The sequence below is a fragment of the Globicephala melas genome, chromosome 7 (genome assembly GCF_963455315.2).
Source record: "Globicephala melas chromosome 7, mGloMel1.2, whole genome shotgun sequence".
Taxonomy (NCBI): Eukaryota; Metazoa; Chordata; class Mammalia; order Artiodactyla; family Delphinidae; genus Globicephala; species Globicephala melas.
In genome coordinates this window covers 229,117-251,019 of record NC_083320.1, presented here as the reverse complement: position 1 = coordinate 251,019, position 21,903 = coordinate 229,117, and the positions used below count along the sequence as shown (strand labels likewise).

Below are 21,903 nucleotides of genomic sequence, written 5' to 3'. Positions count from 1 at the left end.
GGCTACCACCCACCAGGCTCAGGCAGGGGAGGAGCTGGGTGTGCAAACTACAGCCAGGTGAGGCGAAAGGTGGGGCTGACCAGTCCCGGGGATGGGGACCAGGGAGGTGGCCACGGGGACTGAGGGTGGAAGTCAGACACCTGGAGGAGAGTCGCCAAAACCAGAAAATGGCAAGTGAGGCTTAAGATGCGACGTAGGTTAGGGAGTGAATGAAGACAGAAGGTGGGGGAGGCGAGGGGAGAAGTCCAGGTGCAGCCGGCGTCCTGGGGGGTTGGCACTATCAGGGCGGCGGTGTGGGCCACACGAGCCAAGGTGGACACTGCCACCAGCACAGGTCAGAAGCACCAAAGAGGCACTCAGCCGGGCACAGGCCCCTGGACAGAGGGTGGCAGGGTGTTTCGGGAAGAGCAGGCGGGGTGGGGTGAGAGCTTAGGGCCTCGCTCCCCGCCTCCGGGAGATTCAGCCCCACATGTGCTCATCAGCAGACTCGGCAGGGCCGGATGGTGCACACGAGGCCACGTGGAGCCTTCCCGAGCCGAGGTTCCTTGAGTCCTCGGGAAACAGAACCCCTCGCCTAGGGGTCGGCTGTCACTGAGCACGGAGCTCACATGTGATGAACACTGTCATCACACTAAGAAAGTGGAAGGGGCAGCAGTGTGTTTATAAGGCTGTATATTTAAAAAGACTAGAAAATTCTAAGATGACTCTTCTTCTAAAAGCCAGCAGAAACACTGTGAATAGAAATGGAGCGCTTGCTTGGAAAGGAAGGAGCACGCTGTTAAATAAATGTCAGGGCACTCCTGGTGCGGCCCGAGCGCATGGTTACAACCCAGAAGGTCTGACACCTGGCCCTGCGCCGAGAAACATTTCAGATCCAGTCCTCCTGGCTTGCTGTCACTTGCTCTTAACCGTAATGAATTTCAGTGTGGACAAGGACAGCAGTCAACGTTGGGTGTGGGCAGGTCCCCGAAGGCTGGCTGCCCCGCCCTGCCCCCACCCCAAGCTGCCACCGCTGGGGAGCCACTGTCAGCTCCTTGTTTGCACTGAAGTGTTGCAGGGCAGAAAGACCAACAGGATTCTTCTAAAATCCAAATGTCAAGTGACATGAGCCTATACATATGCCAGAATCCATCCAACTATATCCTTAAGATTTGTGTATTTAGCTCTATATAAGTTATACTTTGTTAGAGAAACAAAAATAAAATGAATTTAAAAGTCAAACAAATGAGAAGTATAATAAATAGGAAATCTAGCCTACTTGCCCCTTTCAACCTCTTCAAATAAACCAGACAGGCTTTTCTATGCATTTCTTTTCCTGATTTCATTTTTCTTTTATTAAGATCTCAACCAAAATGCAAAAACAAAAATTTAAATTTTCTCCGAGAAATTTAAATTTTCTTTTTTTTTGGCTCAAGACAGTGAAAGCAGGCTTACCCATCCCTAAGTTTTCTACCCTCCGGACACCGTCAAGGTTCTTCAAGGTTGTTTTCTGCCAATACACGGGAAATGTTTGCACCTGGCTGTTAGCAGCTCAGCAGGAAGTGACTGCCAAACCTGAAGGATGCATTCTGGGAACTGTAGTTCCACGATAAAAGGGGATTCCTCAGGAGAAAGTGGAAGACAAGGACAGACCAGAGATGACCAAATCTTAGAGCTGAGAGGGGCTTTGGAGGTCAAGGTGAATTTATGAAAGTCAGACAGGCCAGAGGGGCGAACCGCGTGGAGCAGAGTGAGGACTGGGGCCTACACCCTCTGCTGCTCCCACTGACGGCCAGAGGGGACTGCCCCGTTCAACAGGGAAAGCACGTGGGCCAAGCAAGCAGCAAAGGCTCTTTCTGGAACACGCACTGTGGAAACTCCTGCCGCGTCCCCTTCTGTGTCTCCTGGCAAATGTGTCAGCAGACAGGCCCAGGACCCCCAGGGCAGGAAATGAGCACACCCGTCCATTGGGACCTAGGGACGGACGTCTTCCTGGTGCCACCCACGCCCACATCGCTTTGTGTTGATGCCAGCGTTCCCGCCAGGGCACAGAGAAAATGACGCCAACTGCACACACATAGGGTGCAGAGCCCAGGTGGCCCAGCCGGCGCTGGCTGTCCCAGGCAGAGAGGGCATACACGCGGCACACATGGTCCGGCTGGTTCCCACTGAACGGGCACCCCAGGGGAAGCTGTTCTTTTAAAATGATGGCAAGGCCCTCACCTCATCACCCAGGAAATGGAAAGGCACCCATGCACACAGGGGGGAAAAGGAAATGACAGAAAATTGAGCATATTTTCTATAAAATACAAAAGACATAAAAAGAGGCCAAATTATTATTTGCGGATAAATGTTATGGTTGGTTATCTAGTTAATCCAAAAGTCTCAACTGAGAAACTATTCGAATTAATAAGTGAATTTGTTAAGGTGGCAGTTACTAAAATGGGCAGCTTTCCCGCAAATTAGAACTCAACAGGGGAGGGGCCATCTTCCACTCTGACACGTAGAGCTTAGAAGTCATAACTCCTGTCTTTACAAGAAAAACACTGAAAGAACTGAAAATTAATGACTGTCCTTGGACCCATCGGAGAAGTGCGGCCACAGATGTCTCCCCCAAACCTGCAGAAATGTGCTCACCTGGAGCAGAAGCTGGCAGGAACCCTGGGCCGGATGCCGGGCTGAGTGCGCAAGACCGAGACAGTAAGCCTCTGCGGGGCCACAGTCCTGCAGGCCCCGCACTTTCATGGGGTTCATTTCCAGAAACCCACCAAGTTCTCATCACAAAAAGCCAAGAAAAAAATCACCTGGGTCCCTGGCAGGGGTAGGGTAAGGGAACCATGTTGAAATAAGCCCAGAGCATTCTCCAAAACAAAGTCCTGTTCTGCAGTGAAAAGACCCCACCAGAGCTTGATCTCACCTGGGGGAAGGGCTCTTCCCCACTTGGCCCCTCTGGCCTTCCGGTCTTACCCCAGGGAGGGGAAAGAAGGGGAAGAAACACTTGTGAAGGTCACAGCCCAGGAATACAGGCCACTAAAAGGCTGAAATTTAATCCTAAGATTATAAAATGCTTCCCTTCCCCCACACCACTCCTCAGGGCTCCAGCGTAACAGGATTACAGGGGAAAATGCCCCAAGGTACCGACTCTACTACGAAAACAGTCTTCAGAGAAACCCAAAGACAACAGGGGAGACAAAAAATAAGGACTTGGAGGAATCTGAAGCCTTGGCACGTACAGCTGCAGCTGCAGGAGAGATGAGACGCGGCCCAATCGCTAGTCAGGTTACGGCGACACTTCAAGCTGAGAGCCCATCTACGTCAGTTTCCACTGTGATACATACACCATATCCACCTTTCCAAAAAATTACATGGCATGCTAAAAAGCAAGCAAAAAAAAAAAAAAAACCCACAGTCTGAAGAGACAGAGCCTGACTCAGATATGGAAGAAATTCTGTAATTATCAGATTAATATACTAAGGATGCTAATGGAAAAAGTGGACACCATGCAAGAAGAGATGAGTAACATTGGAGGAGAAAGGAAATGCAGACAAAGAATCAAAAACACTTATGGACAAGGCTGAGGAAAGAGTCAGGGAGTCTGAAGATATGTCCATGGAAACTTCCCCAACTGAAATGCAAAAAGAAAAAAGAACAAGAACAGAATATCAGGGAAATGTGCAACAATAAAAAAGTGATACATATGCATGATTGGAATACAGAAAAAGAAAGGAGATAAAGAAATGTGTGAAGTAAAAAGAGCTGAGAATTTTTAAAAATTAATGACAGACACCAAACCACAGATCCAGGAAGCTCAGACAATAACAAGCAAAATAAATACCAAAAAATCTACATCTAGGCATATCATATTCAGACTGTAGAGAACCAAAGACAGAGAATCTTAAAAGAGGCCAGAGGGGAAAAAAACCTCATCTACAGAGTTAAAACAATAAGAATTAAAGTGGACTTCTTGTTAGAAGACCTGCAAGCAGGAAAAGTGTAGAGTCCTACATCCAGTGAAAGTATCCTTCAAAAGTAAAGAGGAAATAAAGACTTTTTCAAACAAAAACTGAGAGAATTCACTGCCAGCAGACATGCCCTGCATGAAATATTAAAAGTTCTTCAGGGACAAGGAAAATGATATAGATCAGAAAACTCATATCTATATAAAGAAAAGAGCATTGGAGAAGGAATAAATGAAGGTAAAAATAAAATGCTTTTTCTTATTCTTAATTGACACAATAGACAAAGGTTTGTTCAAATTTTTAGTAGTAACAGGGTGATTATAGCATAAGTATAAGTGAAATGAATGACAGCAATTTCATAAGGGACAGTCTGTTAAAGGCACCTGCACTACCCATGAAGCAGTGTAGTGTTATTTGAAAGTGGACACAGATTAGTTGTAAATGTATATTGCAGGGCTTCCCTGGTGGCGCAGTGGTTGGGAATCGCCTGCCGATGCAGGGGATGCGGGTTCGTGCCCCGGTCCGGGAGGATCCCGCATGCCGTGGAGCGGCTGGGCCCGTGGGCCATGGCCGCTGGACCTGCACGTCCGGAGCCTGTGCTCCGCAACCGGAGAGGCCACAGCAGTGAGAGGCCTGCGTACCGCAAGAAAAAAAAAAAATGTATATTGCAAACTTTCAGACAACCACTAAAAAACTTTTTTAAAAGAAGTGTTAATTGATATGCTAAGAAAGGAGAGAAAATGAAATCCAATAAAACGCTCAATTAAAAACAGAGAAGGTTGAAAAGGAGAGGAAGAAAACAAAAGAAGCAAATGGAAAGCAGTCACAAACATGACAGACATCAATCCAGCTGAAGCAATGACCAGTTTATATTTGAGTGGCCTAAGACCACCCATCAAAAGATGGAGACCATTAGAGCAGATTGAAAAAAAAAAAGACCCACTATATGTTGTCTATAAGAGACCCACCTTAAATATAAAGACAGATTAAAAGTAAAGGGATGGGCCTTCCCTGGTGGCGCAGTGGTTGAGAGTCCGCCTGCCGAGGAGGGGACACGGGTTCGTGCCCCGGTCCAGGAGTATCCCACATACCACAGAGCGGCTGGGTCCGTGAGCCATGGCCGCTGAGCCTGTGCATCCGGAGCCTGTGCTCTGCAACGGGAGAGGCCACAACAGTGAGAGGCCCGTGTACCGTAAAAAAAAAAAAAAAAAAAAAAAAAAGTAAAGGGATGTAGAAAGATATATCATGCTGACAAGAATCAAAAGACAGCTGGAATAGCTGGAAAGCAGACATTAGGACTAGAAAAATTACCAGGGGTGAAGAGCAGCAATATTATATAATAACCAAGAGGCCAAGTCTCCAAGAAGATTAATAATCCTCAATGCTTATGTACCTAACAACAGAGCATCAAAATACGTGAGACAAAGCCTGACAGAACTGCAAGGAGAAATACACAAACCTACCATCACAGCTGGAGACTTCAACACACTACAAGGAATGGACAGATCCAGCCGGCAGAAAATCAGCAAGGACACTGATGAACTCATCAATCAACTGAATATAACTGATCTCTATGAACCACTATGGTGGCTAATTTTAGGTGTCAACTTGACTGGGCTAAGAGGATGCCCAACTAGCTGGTACAACATTTCAGGGGGTGTCTGTGAAGGTCTTTCCAGAAGAGATTAGCATCTGAATTGGTGTACTCAGTAAAGCTGATGGCCCTCCCGATGTGCGTGGGCCTTGAGTGCCTCAACAGAATAAGAAGGCCGCAGAGGGGCGAGCTTGCTCTCTCTGTTGGAGCTGGGGCACCATCTCCTGTCCTGGGGCCTTCAGATGGACCAGGACTTCCCTACCCCCTCCCAGGCCTTTGAACAGGAACTGAATTACTCCACCAGCTTTCCTAGTTCTCGAGCTTGCCATACATAATGGTGCGAGCCAATTCCTGTAATGAATTTCTGTGTACACACACACACACACACACACACACACACACACACTACTGGTTCTATTTCTCTAAAGATCCCTGACTAACCACTAGTTCCATCAACAACAGCAGGACACACATTTTGCTCAAGCTCAAGCTCACAAGAAACATTCACCATGACAGGCCACGTTCTGGGCCGCAGAACACATCTTAACACATTTCACAGAACAGAAATCATGCAAGATACGTTCTCAGACCACTGGAATTAAATCAGTAACAGCAAGATACCTGAAACGGTCCAAAATACTTGGAGATTAAACAAGACACTTCTAAGAACCAAGTGGGTCAAGAAGGAAGCCTCAAGAGAAATAAAAACACTTAAACTAAATGGAAATGAAAATACAACTTATCAAAATTTGTGGGATGCAGAAAAAGCAATACTTAGAGGGAAATGTATATTAGAAAAGTAGTACCTGAAATTAATAATCTAAGTTTTCACATTAGGAAAGTAGAGAAAGAAAAGCAATTAAATTGAAAGCAAGCAGAAGAAAAGGAAAAAAAAATTGGAGCAGAAACTAATGAAATTGAAAACAGGAAAAAAAAGAAAATCAACAAAATCCAAGATTGGTTTTTCAAAAAGATCAATAAAACTGATAAAACTCTAGCCTGGTTAACTAAGGAAAAAAGGAGAGAAGACAAAAATTACCAATATTATAAATAAAAGAGGAATATCACTACTATCCCATGGACATTAAAAGGTTAAAAAGGCATATTATGAACACTTTACGCCTACAAATTTGATAATTTAGGTGAAATGCATCAATTCTTTGAGAGACACATACTAGCAAAATTTATACCAGGAGAAAGAGATAAATCTGGATAGGCCTGTATCTATTAGAGAAACTGAATCAATAATTAATAACCTTCTAAAACAGAAAGTACCAGGCCTAGATGGGTTTCTAGAATATTGGTGAATTCTACCAAACATCTAAGGAAAAAATTTTACCTATTCTTTACAATCTCTTCTGGAAGGCAGAAGCAGAGGGAATACCTCCTAAGTCATTCAATTGAGGCCAGCATCACCCTAATACCAAAACCAGGCAGAGACATTACAAGAAAGGAAAACTACAAATATCTCTCATCAACATAGATGCAAAACTCCTTAACACGAGCAAATGGCATCTAACAACGTAAAAAAAAAAAAATTATACACCATGACCATGTGGGTTTATTCCAGTATACAAGGCTGGTTCAGCACTCTAAAATCAGTTAATACACTCCGTCACATCAACAGGCTAAAGAAGAAAACTCAAATGATCATATCAATGGATGCAGAAAAAGTGACAAAATCACTTTTCATGATAAAACTCTCAATAAACTAGGAATCAAGGGGAACTTCCTCAACTTGATAAAGAACATCTATTTAAAAAACCCTACAGACGGGAATTCTCTGGCAGTCCAGTGGTTAGGCCTCCGTGCTTTCACTGCTGAGGGGAGGGTGCAGGTTCAATCCCTGGTCAGAGAACTAAGATCATGCAAGCTGCATGGCGTGGCCAAAACCCCCCCCAAAACCAAAAAAATGCTATAGTTAATGCCATACTCATGGTGAGAAACTCAAAGCTTCCCTACGAAGATCAGAAACGAGGCGAGGACGCCCCCTCCCCACTCATACAATGAACTGGAAGTCCCAGTTGGTGCTACAAGAGAAGCAAAGGAAATAAAGGTACACAGTGAGACAGAAAAATAAAGCTGTCTTTGTTCTCAGATGGCATGACCGTCTATGCAGAAAATCCTAAAGGATCCGCAAAAAAGTTACTGGAGTTAATCAGCAATTATAGCAAGGTTGCAGGATATAATGCTAACGCACTAAAGTCAATTGTTTCCCTATATACTAGCAATAAACAACTGGAATTTGAAATTTAAAAAAATAACATTTATAATTGCGCCAAAAAAAGAAGGAAATATTTAAGTACAAATCTAACAGAATATGTAAAGATTTATGAAGAAAACTACAAAACTGATGAAAGAAATAAAAGAAGATCTAAATAAATGGATGGATATTCTATGTTCCTAGATTGGAAGATTCAATATTGTTAAGATGGTCAATTCTGCCCAACTTGATCTATTGATTCAACACAATCCCAATCAAAATCTCATCAATCATTTTGTGGATACTGACAAACTGATTCTAAAGTTCATATGGAGAGGCAGAAGACCCTGAATAGCCAGCACAATATTGATGGAAAAGAACAAAGTTGGAGAACTAACAGTACCCTATTTCAAGACCTATTATAGAGCTACAATCATCAATAAAATGTGGTACTGGTGAAAGAACAGATACATCAATCAGTGGAACAAAACAGAGTTCAGAACTAGACCACCACAAACAGAGGCAACTGAGTTTTTACAGAGGAGCAAAGGCAATACAACGGAGAAGGAACAGTCTATTCAACAAACGGTGCTGAAACTGGATGACTAGACTGAAAAAAAGCATCTAGACAAAGACCTTACACCTTTTACAAAAATTAACTCAAGATGGATCACAGGCCTCAATGTAAAACGTTAAAGTGCAAAACTTCTTAAAGAGACACAGGAGAAAATCTACGTGACCTTATTTGGCAATGAGTTTTTAGATACAACACCAAAAGCCCAATCGATGTAAGAAAAAAACTGATAAGGGCTTTATTAAACTTAAAAAATTCTGTTTTGCAAGATGCTGTTAAGAGAATAAAATAAAAAGAGAATAAAAAGACAAGCTACAGACTGGGAGGCTATATTAGCCACCCCCTACCAACCCCTCCAACGCCCCCCACCCTGCCTAAAAGCTTCCTGCCTCCTTCCCTGCCTCCTTCTTTGGACCCTAGTTTTAGAAAAATTCATGTTCCTAACCCATGTTTGTTTTTTTTCCCTACCATTTCTATCTCATACATTTCCATATATTTAACTTTATTACATAAAGAAGTAAAACAAAAAAGGACTTGTATTCAAAATACACAAAGAACTCTTAAAACAATAATAAAACAACCTAATTTAAAAATAGGAAAAAAAAAATAGGAGAACCATCTTTGAAAAGATGAACAAATTCAACAAACCTCTAGCTAGATGGACGAAGAAAAAAAAGAGAGAAGACTCAAATTACTAAAAATAGAAATGAAAGTAGGGATATTACTACTAATTCTACAGAAACAAAAAGGACTATGAAAGGACTATGGACAATTGCATGCCAACAAACTGGATAACCTAGATGAAATGGACAAACTCCTAGAAACACAAAACCTACTAAGACTAAATCACAAACAAATAGAAAAGCTGAATACACCTACAACTAGTAAGGAGATTGAATCAGTAATCAAAAACCTCCTGACAAAGATGAGCCCTGGACCTGATGGCTTCACTGGTGAATTCTACCGAACATTTTAAGAAGAACTAACAACAATCCTTCTCAGACGTTTCCAAAAAAATTGAAGAGGAGGAAACATTTCTAACTCATTGTATTGAGGCCTGAATAACCCTGATACCAATGCCAGACAAAGATACTCCAAGGAAAGAAAACTACAAGCCAACATCCCTTCTGAACACTGATGCAAAAATCCTCAACAAAATACTAGCAAACTGAAGTTAGCATCATATTAAAGAATTACATACCGTGACTATGTGGGATTTATTCCTGGAATGCAAGGATAGTTCAACATACAAATATCGATCAGTGTAATATGCCATACCAACAAAATGAAGGGAAAAGAACACGTGATCATCTCGATGCAGAAAAAGCATTTGACAAAATTCAACACCCTTCCATGACAAAAACACTCAACAAAATAGGGATAGAAGAAAACTATCTCAACACTATACAAGCCATATATGAAAAGCCCATAGCAAACATAATACTCGATGATGAAAGACTGAAGCTTTTCCTCGAAGATCAGGAACAAGGCGAGGCTGCCCACCTCACCTCTCCTATTCAACATAGTACTCAAAGTTCTAGCCAGAGCAATTAGGCAAGAAAAAGAAATAAAAGGAATCCAAATTAGAAAGGAAGAAGTAAAATTATCTGAGATGACATGACCTCATATGTAGAAAATCCTAAACACTGCACAAAAAAGCTATTAGATTATAGGTCATATAACTCAATATCAAAAAACAAACAGCCCAATCCAAAAATGGGCAGAATACCTAAAAAGACATTTCTCCAAAGAAGACATACAAATGGCCAACAGGCACATGAAAAGGTGCTCAACACTGCTAATTATTAGAGAAATGCAAATCAAAACCACGATGAGGTATCACCTCACACTGGTCAGAATGGCCATCATCAAAAAGTCTGTGAATAATAAATGCTGGAGACTGTGGGGAGAAAAGGGAACCCTCCTGCACTGTTGGTGGGAATAGGTATTGGTGTAGCCACTATGGAAAACAATATGGAGGTTCCTTAAAAAACTAAAAATAGAGCGACCATAGGATCCAGCAATCCCACTCCCTGGCATATATCTGGAAAAGATGAAAACTCTAATTCAAAAGGATACATGCACCCCAATGTTCACAGCAGCCCTATTTACAATAGCCAAGACATGGAAACAACCCAAGTACCTATCAGCAGTCAATCAGTTTAAAAAGAAATGTGGGGGCTTCCCTGGTGGCGCAGTGGTTGAGAGTCCGCCTGCTGATGCAGGGGACACTGGTTTGTGTCCCGGTCTGGGAAGATCCCACATGCCGCGGAGCGGCTGGGCCTGTGAGCCATGGCCGCTGGGCCTGCGCTTCCGGAGCCTGTGCTCCGCAACGGGAGAGGCCACAACAGTGAGAGGCCCGCGTACTGCAAAAGAAAAAAAAAAAAGAAATGTGGTATATATGTACACAATGGAATATTACTTGTCCATAAAAAAGAATGAAATACTGCCATTTGCAGCAACATGGATGGACCTAGAAAATAACATAATAAGTGAAGTCAGACAAAGACAAATATTATGTGATATTACTTACATGTGGAATCTAAGAAATAATAGAAATGAATCTATATACAAAATAGAAACAGGGCTTCCCTGGTGGCGCAGTGGTTGAGAGTCCGCCTGCCGATGCGGGGGACGTGGGTTCATGCCCCGGTCTGGGAAGATCCCACATGCAGCGGAGGGGCTGGGCCCGTGAGCCATGGCCGCTGAGCCTGCGCGTCCGTAGCCTGTGCTCCGCAACGGGAGAGGCCACAACAGTGAGAGGCCCGCGTACCAAAAAAAAAAAAAAAAAAGAAACAGACTCACAGACATAGAAAGCAAACTTCTGGTTATCAAAGGGGAAAGGGAGGGGAGGAGGGATAAATTAGGACTATGGGATTAACAGATATATGCTACTACATATAAAATAAATAAGCAACAAGGATTTATTGTATAGCACAGGGAACTATATTCAATATCCTGTAACAACCTATAATGGAAAATAATCTGAAAAAACAAAAGACTCACTTTGCTCTGCACCTGAAACTAACACAATATTGTAAATCAGCTATACTTCAATTAAAAACAAAACAAAACATCAATAAACCCACGGTGATTCATGGTGAGGCGGCTAAAGTAATCTGGTAATCCTTTAAGGAAAAAAAAAAAGCTGTTGGATCTAATAAATGAATTCATCAAATTAGCAAGATACCAAAGCCAACACACAAACATCAGTTGCATTTCTATACACAAAACATGAACAATCTGAAAAGGAGACTACAGAAACAATCCCATTTATAATAGCATCAAAAAGAATAAAATACTTTGAAATTAACTTAACCACAGAGGTGAAAGACTTGTACAATGAAAACTACAAAACACTTCAGAAAGCAATTAAAAGAAAACATAAATTAATGGACACACATCCCATACTCATGGACTGAAAGGCTTCATATTGTTAAACTGTCAATATTAACCAAAGCAATCTACAAATTCAGTGCTACCTCTCTCAAAATACCAATGTTTTTTGCAGAAATTAAAAAAACCATCCTAAAATTCATACTGAATCTCAAAGGATTGAGAATAGCCAAAACGATCCTGAAAAGGAACAAAACTGGAGAACTCACATTTCCTGATTTCAAAACTTACTATAGTAATTCAAAACAGTGTGATATTGGCACGAAGACGTATATAAACCAGCGGAACAGAACAGAGAATCCAGAAATAAACCCCCACATGTATGGTCAAATGATTTTTGACAAGAGTGCTAAGACCATTCAGTGGAGAAAGGACAGCGTTTTCAACAATCGGTCCTGGGAAAGCTGGACATCCACGTGCCAAAGAACGAAGGTGGGCTCTAACTGGTTAGGTATACGGCTGTCTAACACCATATGTAAAAACTAACTCAAAATGGATGAAAGACCTAAACGTAAGACCTAAAGTAATAAAACTCTTAGAAGAAAACATAGGATGAAAGTTTCACGACACTGGACTTGACAATGATTTCTGGAATATGACAACAAAGGTACAGGTAACAAAAGAAAAAATAGACAAACTGGACTTTAAGAAAATTGTTATAATTTGTATATCAAAAGGCAATATCCACATGGTAAAAAGGCAACCTACAGAATGGGAGAAAATATTTGCAAATCATATTTCTGATATGAGATCAATATCTAGACTATATACAGAACTCCTAAAACTAAACAACAAAAATCCCCCCAAATAACCTGACTGAAAAATGGGCAAAGGACTTGAACAGACATTTCTCCAAAGAAGACATACGACTGGCCAATATACACATGAAAAGATGCTCAGTGTGACTGACCGTTAGGGAGATGCAAACGAAAACCACGGTGAGACGAGACTGCCCCACACCCGTGAGGATGGCTGTTATCAAAAACACAGAAAACACGTGTTGGTAACGATGCCGAGAAACTGGAACTCTTGTGCACTGTCAGCAGGAATGTAATGTGGTGTATTCATTACGGAAAATAGTACGGAAGTTCCTCAAAAAATTAAACACAGAACTACCATATGAACCGGCAATCCCACTTCTGGGTATACACCCGAAAGAACAGAAAGTCAGGTCTTGAAAAGTTACTTGTACACCCACATTCATAGCAGCATGATTCCTAACAGCCAGTGGGTGGAAGCAACCCAATGTCCGTCGATGGATGAGTGGATAAACAAATTGTGGTCCATCCATACAATGGAAGAAAATTCTGTAGTATGCTACAACATGGATGTACGTTGTGGGCACTAGGCTAACTGAAACAGCTAATCACAGACGGACAAATACTATATGATTTCACTTACATGCGTCAAAATCATGGAGACAGAAAGTAGAATGGTGGCTGCCAATGGCTAGGCGCGGGGAGAGGGAGAGTTATTGTTTAATTGGTATAGAGTTTCAGATTTACATGAGTTATGGGCATGGATGGTGGTGATGGCTGCTCAACAACGTGAATGTATTTAATGCCACTGAACTGTACACTGACAAACTGTTAAGAAGATACATTTTTTGTTATTTGTATTTTAACTCAATATAAGAAAAGGAACAACAAAAAAGAAATGAACTACCAAACCATAAAACGACAGAGGAACCCTAAATATATACTAAGTGAAAGAAGCCAACCTGAAAAGGCTGCATGCTCTAGTTCACAGCATCCATACATCCCAATCAGGCGACATCCTAGAAAAGGCAAAACTACAGAAACAGTCTAAAGATCAGTGGCTGCCAAGGACTGGGAGGAAAGGCGCGAACAGTGGACAGAGAGGTTTTTAGGGCAGTGAAACTGCTCTGTGATATTGTAATGAGGATACATGGGCTCATGTACCTGTCAAAACCCAAGTATAAGGCGTCCTGCGGGCTGACCTGCCCGAGTGTTTCCAGGGGCGCACAGACCCTGGCCGGGACTCAGACGCGTGCAGTGGTCGCCTTCCTCCCCAGGCCTTCAGTGGGGCAAGGCTGGTGCTCCTGTGTTTGTGCTTGTTTGAAAGATTCCTCTTTTTGTCCCTTCCCCAACCATGTTTTTCTTGCCCAGCAATGATTCATCTTCAATGGTTTGAAATCACAAAATTTCTACCCACTCAATCTTTTACTTCATTCTACTGAGTTGGTCTTAAATAAAATCCTCTTGAGATTTGTATCTTTGAAATATACTCTGTTTTGTTAACAATAGTTTGTCAGTGGAAAAAAAATCCAAGTATAAGACAGGAACCTAAATGTAAACTGTGGACTTAGTTAATAACAACGTATCTATATGGGTTCATAACTTGTAATGAATAAACCACACTAACACAAGTGGAAATGCAAGATGTTAGTAGCAGGGGAAACTGTGGGGGAATTTCCTGTACTATCTGCTGACTACTCTCAAACTTTCCTAAAAAAACCCTCTATTAATCAGAAAATAATCAATGGAAGGTAGGGAGTATGTAAAAATATAGATGAAACAAGAGTATCAGAATACTGATAAATGTTGAAGCTAGGGGGTAGGTACAAGGGGGTTATTATACTTTTCTGTTTAATTTGTACATGTTCAAGATTTCCACAATAAAAAGCTTTTAAAACTCCAGATTAGCTCAAGAACTGTCTGTATAATGAATAAAAGAGCAGGAAGAAAACAGATATTTTTGAAGCAAGTATTAAATTAAAACTGAGGGCACGGCTGAATCACACTTGATAGTGGACATCCTTGTCACATCAGGGACATTCACAGGTCAGTGGGCAAGGCGGGAATGGCACAGTCAGGGAAGGACAGAGAGGGGATGAACGCGGAAAGATGTTCATCCTCACTGGTTCACAGAAAGGCCAGCAACGCGGGCTGGTGCGGCATGACGCCTGGACTCAGCACGGGCTCAGGGACAGAGCACCCCATCCTGTGGGAATGCCACTCAGCACCAACTTTCTGGAGGGCAAACTTCCCAGAGCCCGGAACCTGCAGGTCCACTGGCCGGGCTTCTCTGCTTCAGGGATTCTGTCCAAAAAAATGGGACTGGCTGAAGGTCACGGACTGAATAAACATGTGTACAGTCCCTTCAACACACCCTATAAAATCATCAGAAGGTTCCTTCACCGATGAATGAAGTCGTAAGCACACTGGGAACGGTCAAGGGAGCAGATGCCAAGGAGAGCCGCAGGCGGGGACCGTGGCTCCGAGCGGGGCCCTGCATGGCCTCTCTCCCTCCCACCCCTCCCACTGCCCCTGGCCCAGCTCCTCCTGCAGCCTCTCCCTCCACCCCAGGGAGCCCAGGAGCAGAGGGGCAGCACCCACCCCCGCCCCCTCCTCAGGGCCCAGTGCGCTCCTGTCTGTCCTCACGGCTCTCCCTGTCCACCTGGGCCCCAGCAGACACCTGCTCCCTCGTCCGCATCTGACACACACAACTTTCCCGTGGACCCGTGTTCCCTTCTGGCTACTGCCCACTGTCCCCACAGCTCGACCTCTTAAAGTGCCTGGTCCCCAGCCACCCTCACCGGCCCCTCCCTTCACTGGCTCTACACCCAGCTCCATTCCCACCACTCCAAGGAGACTGTGGTCACCAGTGACCCCATGTGGCCGAGTCGGCCATCCTTTCTCCATTCTGATCAGAGCTGCGGCAGCCCAGCAAAGCACCCCCCTTTCTACAATACCTTTTTCTCTCCCCTCTGCAGGCACACACATGCAACCTCAAGAGGCTGGGTGCTGGCTCTCTGGCATCAGCACCTATGAGGCATCTCAAACTCGATTCCTCTCAAAGTTTCTCTGTCATATGAGTTCCCCCCAAATCATTAACTATTTATCCAAAAGAGGGAAAAATTGGTAACGATAAATCATGGTGAATAAAGTAACCAATACCACGTGTACGTGCATCTACTGGGGAGATGAGGATTTGGAGCTCAGATCAGAGACGACCCGCAGCGGGGAGGGATGGGGGCAGGGACGGGGCTGGGAAGGGGCACAGGAGCCCCTCAACTCAAGCATTTACAGGAAGACAGGATGAAGGCTGACAGACACCCATCAGAATAGAAAAAGAAACAACGAGAAAGCCTAACAAATTAAAAAATAAAATAAAGAGTCAGGCCCAAGTTTCAATTTATCTATAATCCCAGTTGTAAACGGATTAAATTACTTTATATAAGGCTCTCAGATTGAGCTAAAATATAGCTACAAAATAAAGGGATATAAAAAGGTTGAAAATAAGGAGACAAAGAAGTAAAACTTTAAATGGGACAAAATAGGCCTTTCTGTTTGGTAACATGGAGGCATACTCACGTATCTAATAACATGGTCTGTAAATACAGTTAAACTGAACAGACATTCAAGAAGCAATAGCACCTCAGGAATCACAGTGACAGACCTTACCTCACCTCTTAAAAATCAACAGATCAGGGACTTCCCTGGTGGTCCAGTGGTTAAGAATCTGCCTTACAATGCAGGGGACGTGGGTTCAATCCCTGGTCAGGGAACTAAGATCCCACATGCTGATGGGCAACTAAGCCCGTGTGCTGCAACTACTGAGCCCAGGCCCTCTGGAGCCCACACTCCACAACTAGAGAGAACCCCTCGCACTGCAACGAAAGATCCCACGTGCTGCAACTAAGACCCAACGCAGCCAAAAATAAATAAATTGAAAAAAAAATCAGCAGATCAGTGGATACAATAAGTTAGGAAACAGATCAGTTGACCAGTAAAATAAGCTAGATCCAGCCTCAGCCAGACAGAACAATGTAACCAATCGATGGACAGGACACCTTCTTCTCAAGCTGTAAGGAAACAGTCACAAACAAAGAGCATTCTGAGCCACAGTGAAACCTCAGAAGATTCTATAAAGCAAGCATCTTTAAGTCACTGAACCTTAACAATAACACAAAAAATTAGCCCCCTTCCCCCAATCCATCCACTTGAAAACCACAACATCCTCCTAAACAACTCAAGTTAAAGAGGGAATCAAGACTGAAATTACAAACTCTTTAGAAACTAAGGGCAAGGAGAGCGACAGGAGGCGGGTCTGTGGCGGGGAGCCAAAGGGACAGAAGGAGGGATCCAGCCTCAACTGCAGGTACCGGGAAACATAAACTGTCCCCAAAGACGTTATGCACTTCCCTCCAGGAGCCAGAACCGCTATGAAACTCAAGAAAGCAAAAAGAAGTCAGGAAGAAGGAAGCAGAAACAACAACGGAGACCTAATCAATGCAGGCTGTTTGGAAAGACCTGCAATAGTGACAAACTTTGGGGCGTCTGACGAAGAGGAGCAGAAAAAGGTACCAAGAATATCAGGTACGAGAAACTACAAAAACCACTTTAAAATAACAGGAGAATGTAGTGTGTAACTCTGACCAGTACATCAGGATGGCTTTGGGTTTTGCTTTTGTTTTTGGTTGTGCTGATGGTTGTTGACCTGGGGGTCTAGTAGGCCCTGAACAGCCTGTCACACACTGGAGCCTTTTCTCACCTGCAGTGGTAATTGCAACCTGGAAGACAAACGTTGATTCAGACTAAATGCACGATGTGGTAGGAAAATGGTTTCCACCTTTATACACATAACAGGCAAAAGATACTAACCTCAAAACTGATTCTGTAAGAAATAAAAGTTGCCATGCTGCAACTAAGAAGCCCACATGCCACAACCAAAGATCCCATGTGCCGCAACTAAGACCCGATGCAGCCAAATAAATATATTTTTCATAAAACATTAAAAAAAGTCTAAGAATACACACTAATTTTTTTTTTTTTTTCTGCAGTACGCGGGCCTCTCACTGTTGTGGCCTCTCCCGCTGCGGAGCACAGGCTCCAGACGCGCAGGCTCAGCGGCCATGGCTCACGGGCCCAGCCGCTCTGCGGCATGTGGGATCTTCCCAGACCAGGGCACGAACCCTCATCCCCTCCATCGGTAGGCGGACTCCCAACCACCGCGCCACCAGGGAAGCCCTACACACTAAATTTTAACGGCAACCAGGAATAAAAGTGGGGAGGTGAGTGGGAAAGGGGAATTTTCACCACTTCTTAGCCGACGTATTTCTGCGGTGTTCTTACGAGAGAACATACTCTACTCGAATAGGTGTTTAAAAGTTTTAAAAAGTTGTTATTAACGTTCAAAATGCTTAACGTCAGGATATTCATCACAACCCAACTGGAAAGAACCTCCTCATGATTTTAAGAGTCTCCTACGATCTTTCTAATGGCTCACCGCGTCTGTCTAAGCTTACGTTTCGACCCCAACTCGTTAGCAACTACTGTCTGCGTGAGGTCTGCGGCAGGAAGGGACCCCAGTGGGGTGGAGGACCAGCCGTCCGGGCCCCACCACCGTGGTTCTGGGTCTCCCACCCCTCCTTCCTCACCGGCTAAAGCTCCCAGCTATAGCCACCTCCCAGGCACCCCGGAGCCCAGACGGTGAGGTGAGCTCGCCAGCCTGGCTCCCCTTCTCGGGAGGCACCGCACGGCGCAGGCCCCGCGCTCGCGAACCCCAGCCGCGCGGGCGCCAGGCCCGGGTACTGACCGCGGCCGGGGGCCAGCAGGCTGCTCAGGTGGGGGAGGCTCAGCCGCCGCAGCCGGTCCAGCTTCTCCCGCAGCTCGCGCACCTGGCTGTCCGAGCGGCTGACCCTCTGGCGCAGGGCCCTCAGCTCGCCGTTCTTCTTCTCCACCTGCTCCTGCAGGCAGCACACCTGGCTCTTGCTCTGGCGGGAGGAGAAGCAGTAGGAGTGCAGCGAGTCGATAAGCTTGCAGGCTCCTGACGCCGATAGGATGACCTCGTTGATGGACATGGGGCTGGCGTCGCTGTGCTCGCTCTGCACGGCCTCGGCCGCCGGCTTCGGGGTCACGTCGGTCGGAGGCGCCGAGGGGCCCTGCGCGGGCTTCTGCGGCGTGGCTGTGAGCGATGAGCTCGCCGTGGGGGGCGCGCGTGGCGGGCTCTGCGCCGGCCCCTTATCGGGCCCCGGGCTGCTCCCGCTGCAGCCGGGCTCGGCGTCTCTCTTCGGCCTCTTGCGGTCCACGGGCTCCCGGGGGACGGCCGGCCTCTCGCGGGCATGCTTGGAGGAGAAACTGTAGGAATGAAGCGAGCCAATGAACTTGCAGGCCCCCGACCCCGGGGGGGTAAAGTCATCCACGGAAATGCCGCTCCTGTCCACCAGGCCCCCGTCCGGGGAGGTGGCGTTCTCGTCGCCGGCATCCACAGCACAAGTGTTGGCTTCTCCCTGGCCGCCGGACGTGGTGGCGGAGGCCGGACCGTCATCTCCGTGTCCTTCCAGAGGCTGTCGGGCCCGCTGCAGACCGGCGGCCTCCCGGGTAGCCCTGGCTGCGGGTCTGCACTGTGATGCGCCCCGCTTCAGCTTGCGGGACTCGGGCTTGGCCATTAGGCTTTCACTCGAGCACGACGATGACGACCCTGCAGCGGCCTTCCCGTCGGCAATGTCACTTGCATGTGCCCTCAGACCCCCCGAGGCCTTCCTGGTGTCCTTTCTCCGGGGGCGGCCATGGCCTCCGGCCCCCCTTTTCTTCTCAGCCAGGTGGAAGATGGACGGCACGGCCGTGGGCTTGAGCAGGCGGTGCTGGTCCTCCAGTCTCTTGGAGAAGCTATCTTTGGTGAAATGTTCACTACAGAGGAAAGAATACTTAGTGGGCGTCCAGTTATCCCTCTGAACAGCCTTCAACCACTGGATCAGACGTTTTGAGTCCTTCAGGGGGAATCTGCAGGACAAATGACAAATTAGAAAAAAATAATTAAATGCCTCCCCCTACTACTATCAACTATAAAAGCAGAACAAGTGTATTTGCAAACACCCCAACCTGTGTTGACTTTATCCATTTAAAAACTTAACAAAGATCTAAGAAATACCTTCTACTTGCAACTTATTACTGAAATAGAAAGATGAAAGATGGCACTGCCTGCCCTTAAGAAGCTTACAGTCCATAGGGTGGATAAAGAGTGAAGGTGGATACCTCCTCCCAGGCTGTGGTAAATGCCCTGCAGGGATACAGAATCCTTGGAGAGACAGCACCAGATGGACAGCGGGAAAGGCTGCAGGAAACCCTGGAAATAGTTCCTAGAAGCTCATAGCTGGCCAACCCTCCTGGTGTGCCTGGGATGCAAGACTTGGGGTGCCCAAAGGAAGATGGTTGCCCCTCCCCATTTAGAAGTCAGGCCAAGCATCAGACAGCAGAGATGGGAGCAAGAGGCCAGGAGAGCGTCCCAGACACACACACCCCCGCCCCCGTGCCCCAGCTGCGGCTCAAGGAGCTGAGGGTACGAAACTAGCTTGCAGAGCAGGCGAGACTCAACAGCCGTGGCTCTGCGGCTCCCTTTGAAAAGCAACCAGTCCCTGGCAAACACTGAAAAAGACACTTAATGATCATTTTTTTCTCATTCAGTCAAGATGTCTACTTAGAAAACTCTGGTGAAACTACACATACGAGGGTGGGAGTAGAGCGGCCATTCCAGAGGGCTGTTCTGCTGCACCTGAGGTCACCTAACCCACCTGACGCTGCTGGGGACCAGGACCATGGGGACACCAACTCCTCATGAAGCTCCAAGCAGCATGATCCTCTAAATTTCCTCACTGCTTTGGGAGCCCATTACCCGAAGCTCCCCCCACCCCCCAGTTCCCACGTCCTCGGCCATTATGAATGCCAAGAGCAGCCTCCTCTGCAATGCTTTGCCTCCGTTTTCAAATACAGTCACAAAACTAAGGGCTCTGAAGGAAACTCAAGTAAGCATGCTGGCTGACCGCTGAAACGACCTGCTGTTACTATCCTGATAGGTTGCAACGACCTAAGACTTAGCGCAACCCACCATGAACTTCCAGTAAGACTACAGGACAAATGTCCTCCAGGTTTGCAAAACTTGAACACCATCCTGCAATATCAAAAGGAAAACAGAAAAGTATCCGGGAGGAGATTTCTAAGGTGAAGTTCCTTCTGCTCACTGTTCTGGTACCTCCAGCGTGGAGGTTGTAGAAAAGGACTCGCCGTAAGAAGCTGAATTCCAGAGCCTTCACGAAGCAGGCCAGGCCAGAGAGAAGGCCAGCCCCTGTCCTGCCTCGGGCCGGTTTCAGTGGGCGCCCACGGAACAGAGCCCTCCACGACTCGCAGCTAAGCCCCGGCGAGGAGCGGGCTGGGCCGGCCCCACGCTGGATGCTGTCAGGGACCTCCCGGGACTCACCTCCGCGCGGCAGGGCTACCTTCCCCGAGGCCAACCGCGAGGCCCCTTCTAGGACACAGCGTCTGGAGCGCGTGTTAATCCACGAGGCGCATTTGCTCGGCCACATCCTTGATCGCAGAGATCAAGACGAGCTCCCCCGTGACGAAAAAAGCAGAAAAGTCACAGCAAACGCAAGACGACAACCGACCGAAAGAAGCGTGTTTCCAGAACACACCGTTTCTGGAGGCTGGCGGCGCCAACCCGAACCCATGGGGCGCAGGGTGGCCACGGGGTGGTGGAGAGGCTGCCGAGGCCACGGCGTGGGCGCCGGGCGGCCTCCGAGTGGGCATGGGGAGCGCACCGGCGGCCGAGGGTCGCAGGGGTCGGGTGGCCGCGGATGGAAGCCGCCAGCCGCGGTGGCCCGAGGCGCCCGGCCCAGAGACGCCGGCCGGGCCAAGGTCACACAGCGCCGCGCTGACTCACTCGCGGGACCGGCCCGGGGCCCGCGCCCTGAGCGACCCCGCGTCCGACAGGGCCGCGCGGCCTCAGTCTCCCCGCGCGGCCGGGCCGGGCCGGGCCGAGCCGGGCCGGGCGGGGGCGTGGCCCACGGGCCGCGCGGGCGGCGGGCCGGCGGCGGCGGGCGGGGCTCGGTTACCTGTGGAAGGAGACGGCGCGCTTTTCCCCCTTGCCCTGCCGGTTGGAGCAGTTCGCGGCCGCGCAGCAGATCACCATCTCGGGCCTCGGGCCGCCGCGCCGCCGCCTGGCTCCGGCCCTCGTCTCGCCGCGCCGAGCCCCGGGCGGGACCGCCCCGAGGGGAGGGCGCGCGGCGACACGGCTGCGGGACGTGGGAGCCAGCCCCGCGGCTCCCGCCGTACGGCAAGATGGCGGCGCCCGGCCGCCCGCCGCCCGGCCGCCAGGCCCGGTCCTCGGCGCGCCCTGGATACCCGGCACCTGGCGGGGCGCAGCCCGTGGCTCGCGGCGTCTAGGGTGGGCGGGGGCG

At 47.0% G+C, this 21,903-nt stretch overlaps 1 protein-coding gene across 8 annotated transcripts in view; it reads right to left on the bottom strand.

Annotated features, from left to right (window-relative positions):
- Positions 1 to 21,725, bottom strand: part of THAP4 (THAP domain containing 4) — a 43,703-nt gene extending 21,978 nt beyond the window's left edge. For 5 of the 8 annotated variants that reach the window (XR_009564487.1, XR_009564484.1, XR_009564485.1 and 2 more), the window contains exons 1-2: positions 21,559 to 21,711; positions 18,267 to 19,453 (exon numbers count right to left, since the gene is read on the bottom strand). Coding sequence is in view for 4 of the 8 variants with exons in the window: in XM_060301549.1 (XP_060157532.1) it covers positions 18,267 to 19,453; positions 21,559 to 21,635 (1,264 nt within the window). In the remaining 4 variants the exon portion in view is untranslated. Of the gene's footprint in view, positions 1 to 1,434; positions 1,527 to 18,266; positions 19,454 to 21,558 lie in introns of those variants that run through there. The other 3 variants (XM_060301548.1, XM_060301546.1, XM_060301550.1) reach the window with 3 other exon arrangements.
- Positions 21,726 to 21,903: the final 178 nt, after the last annotated feature.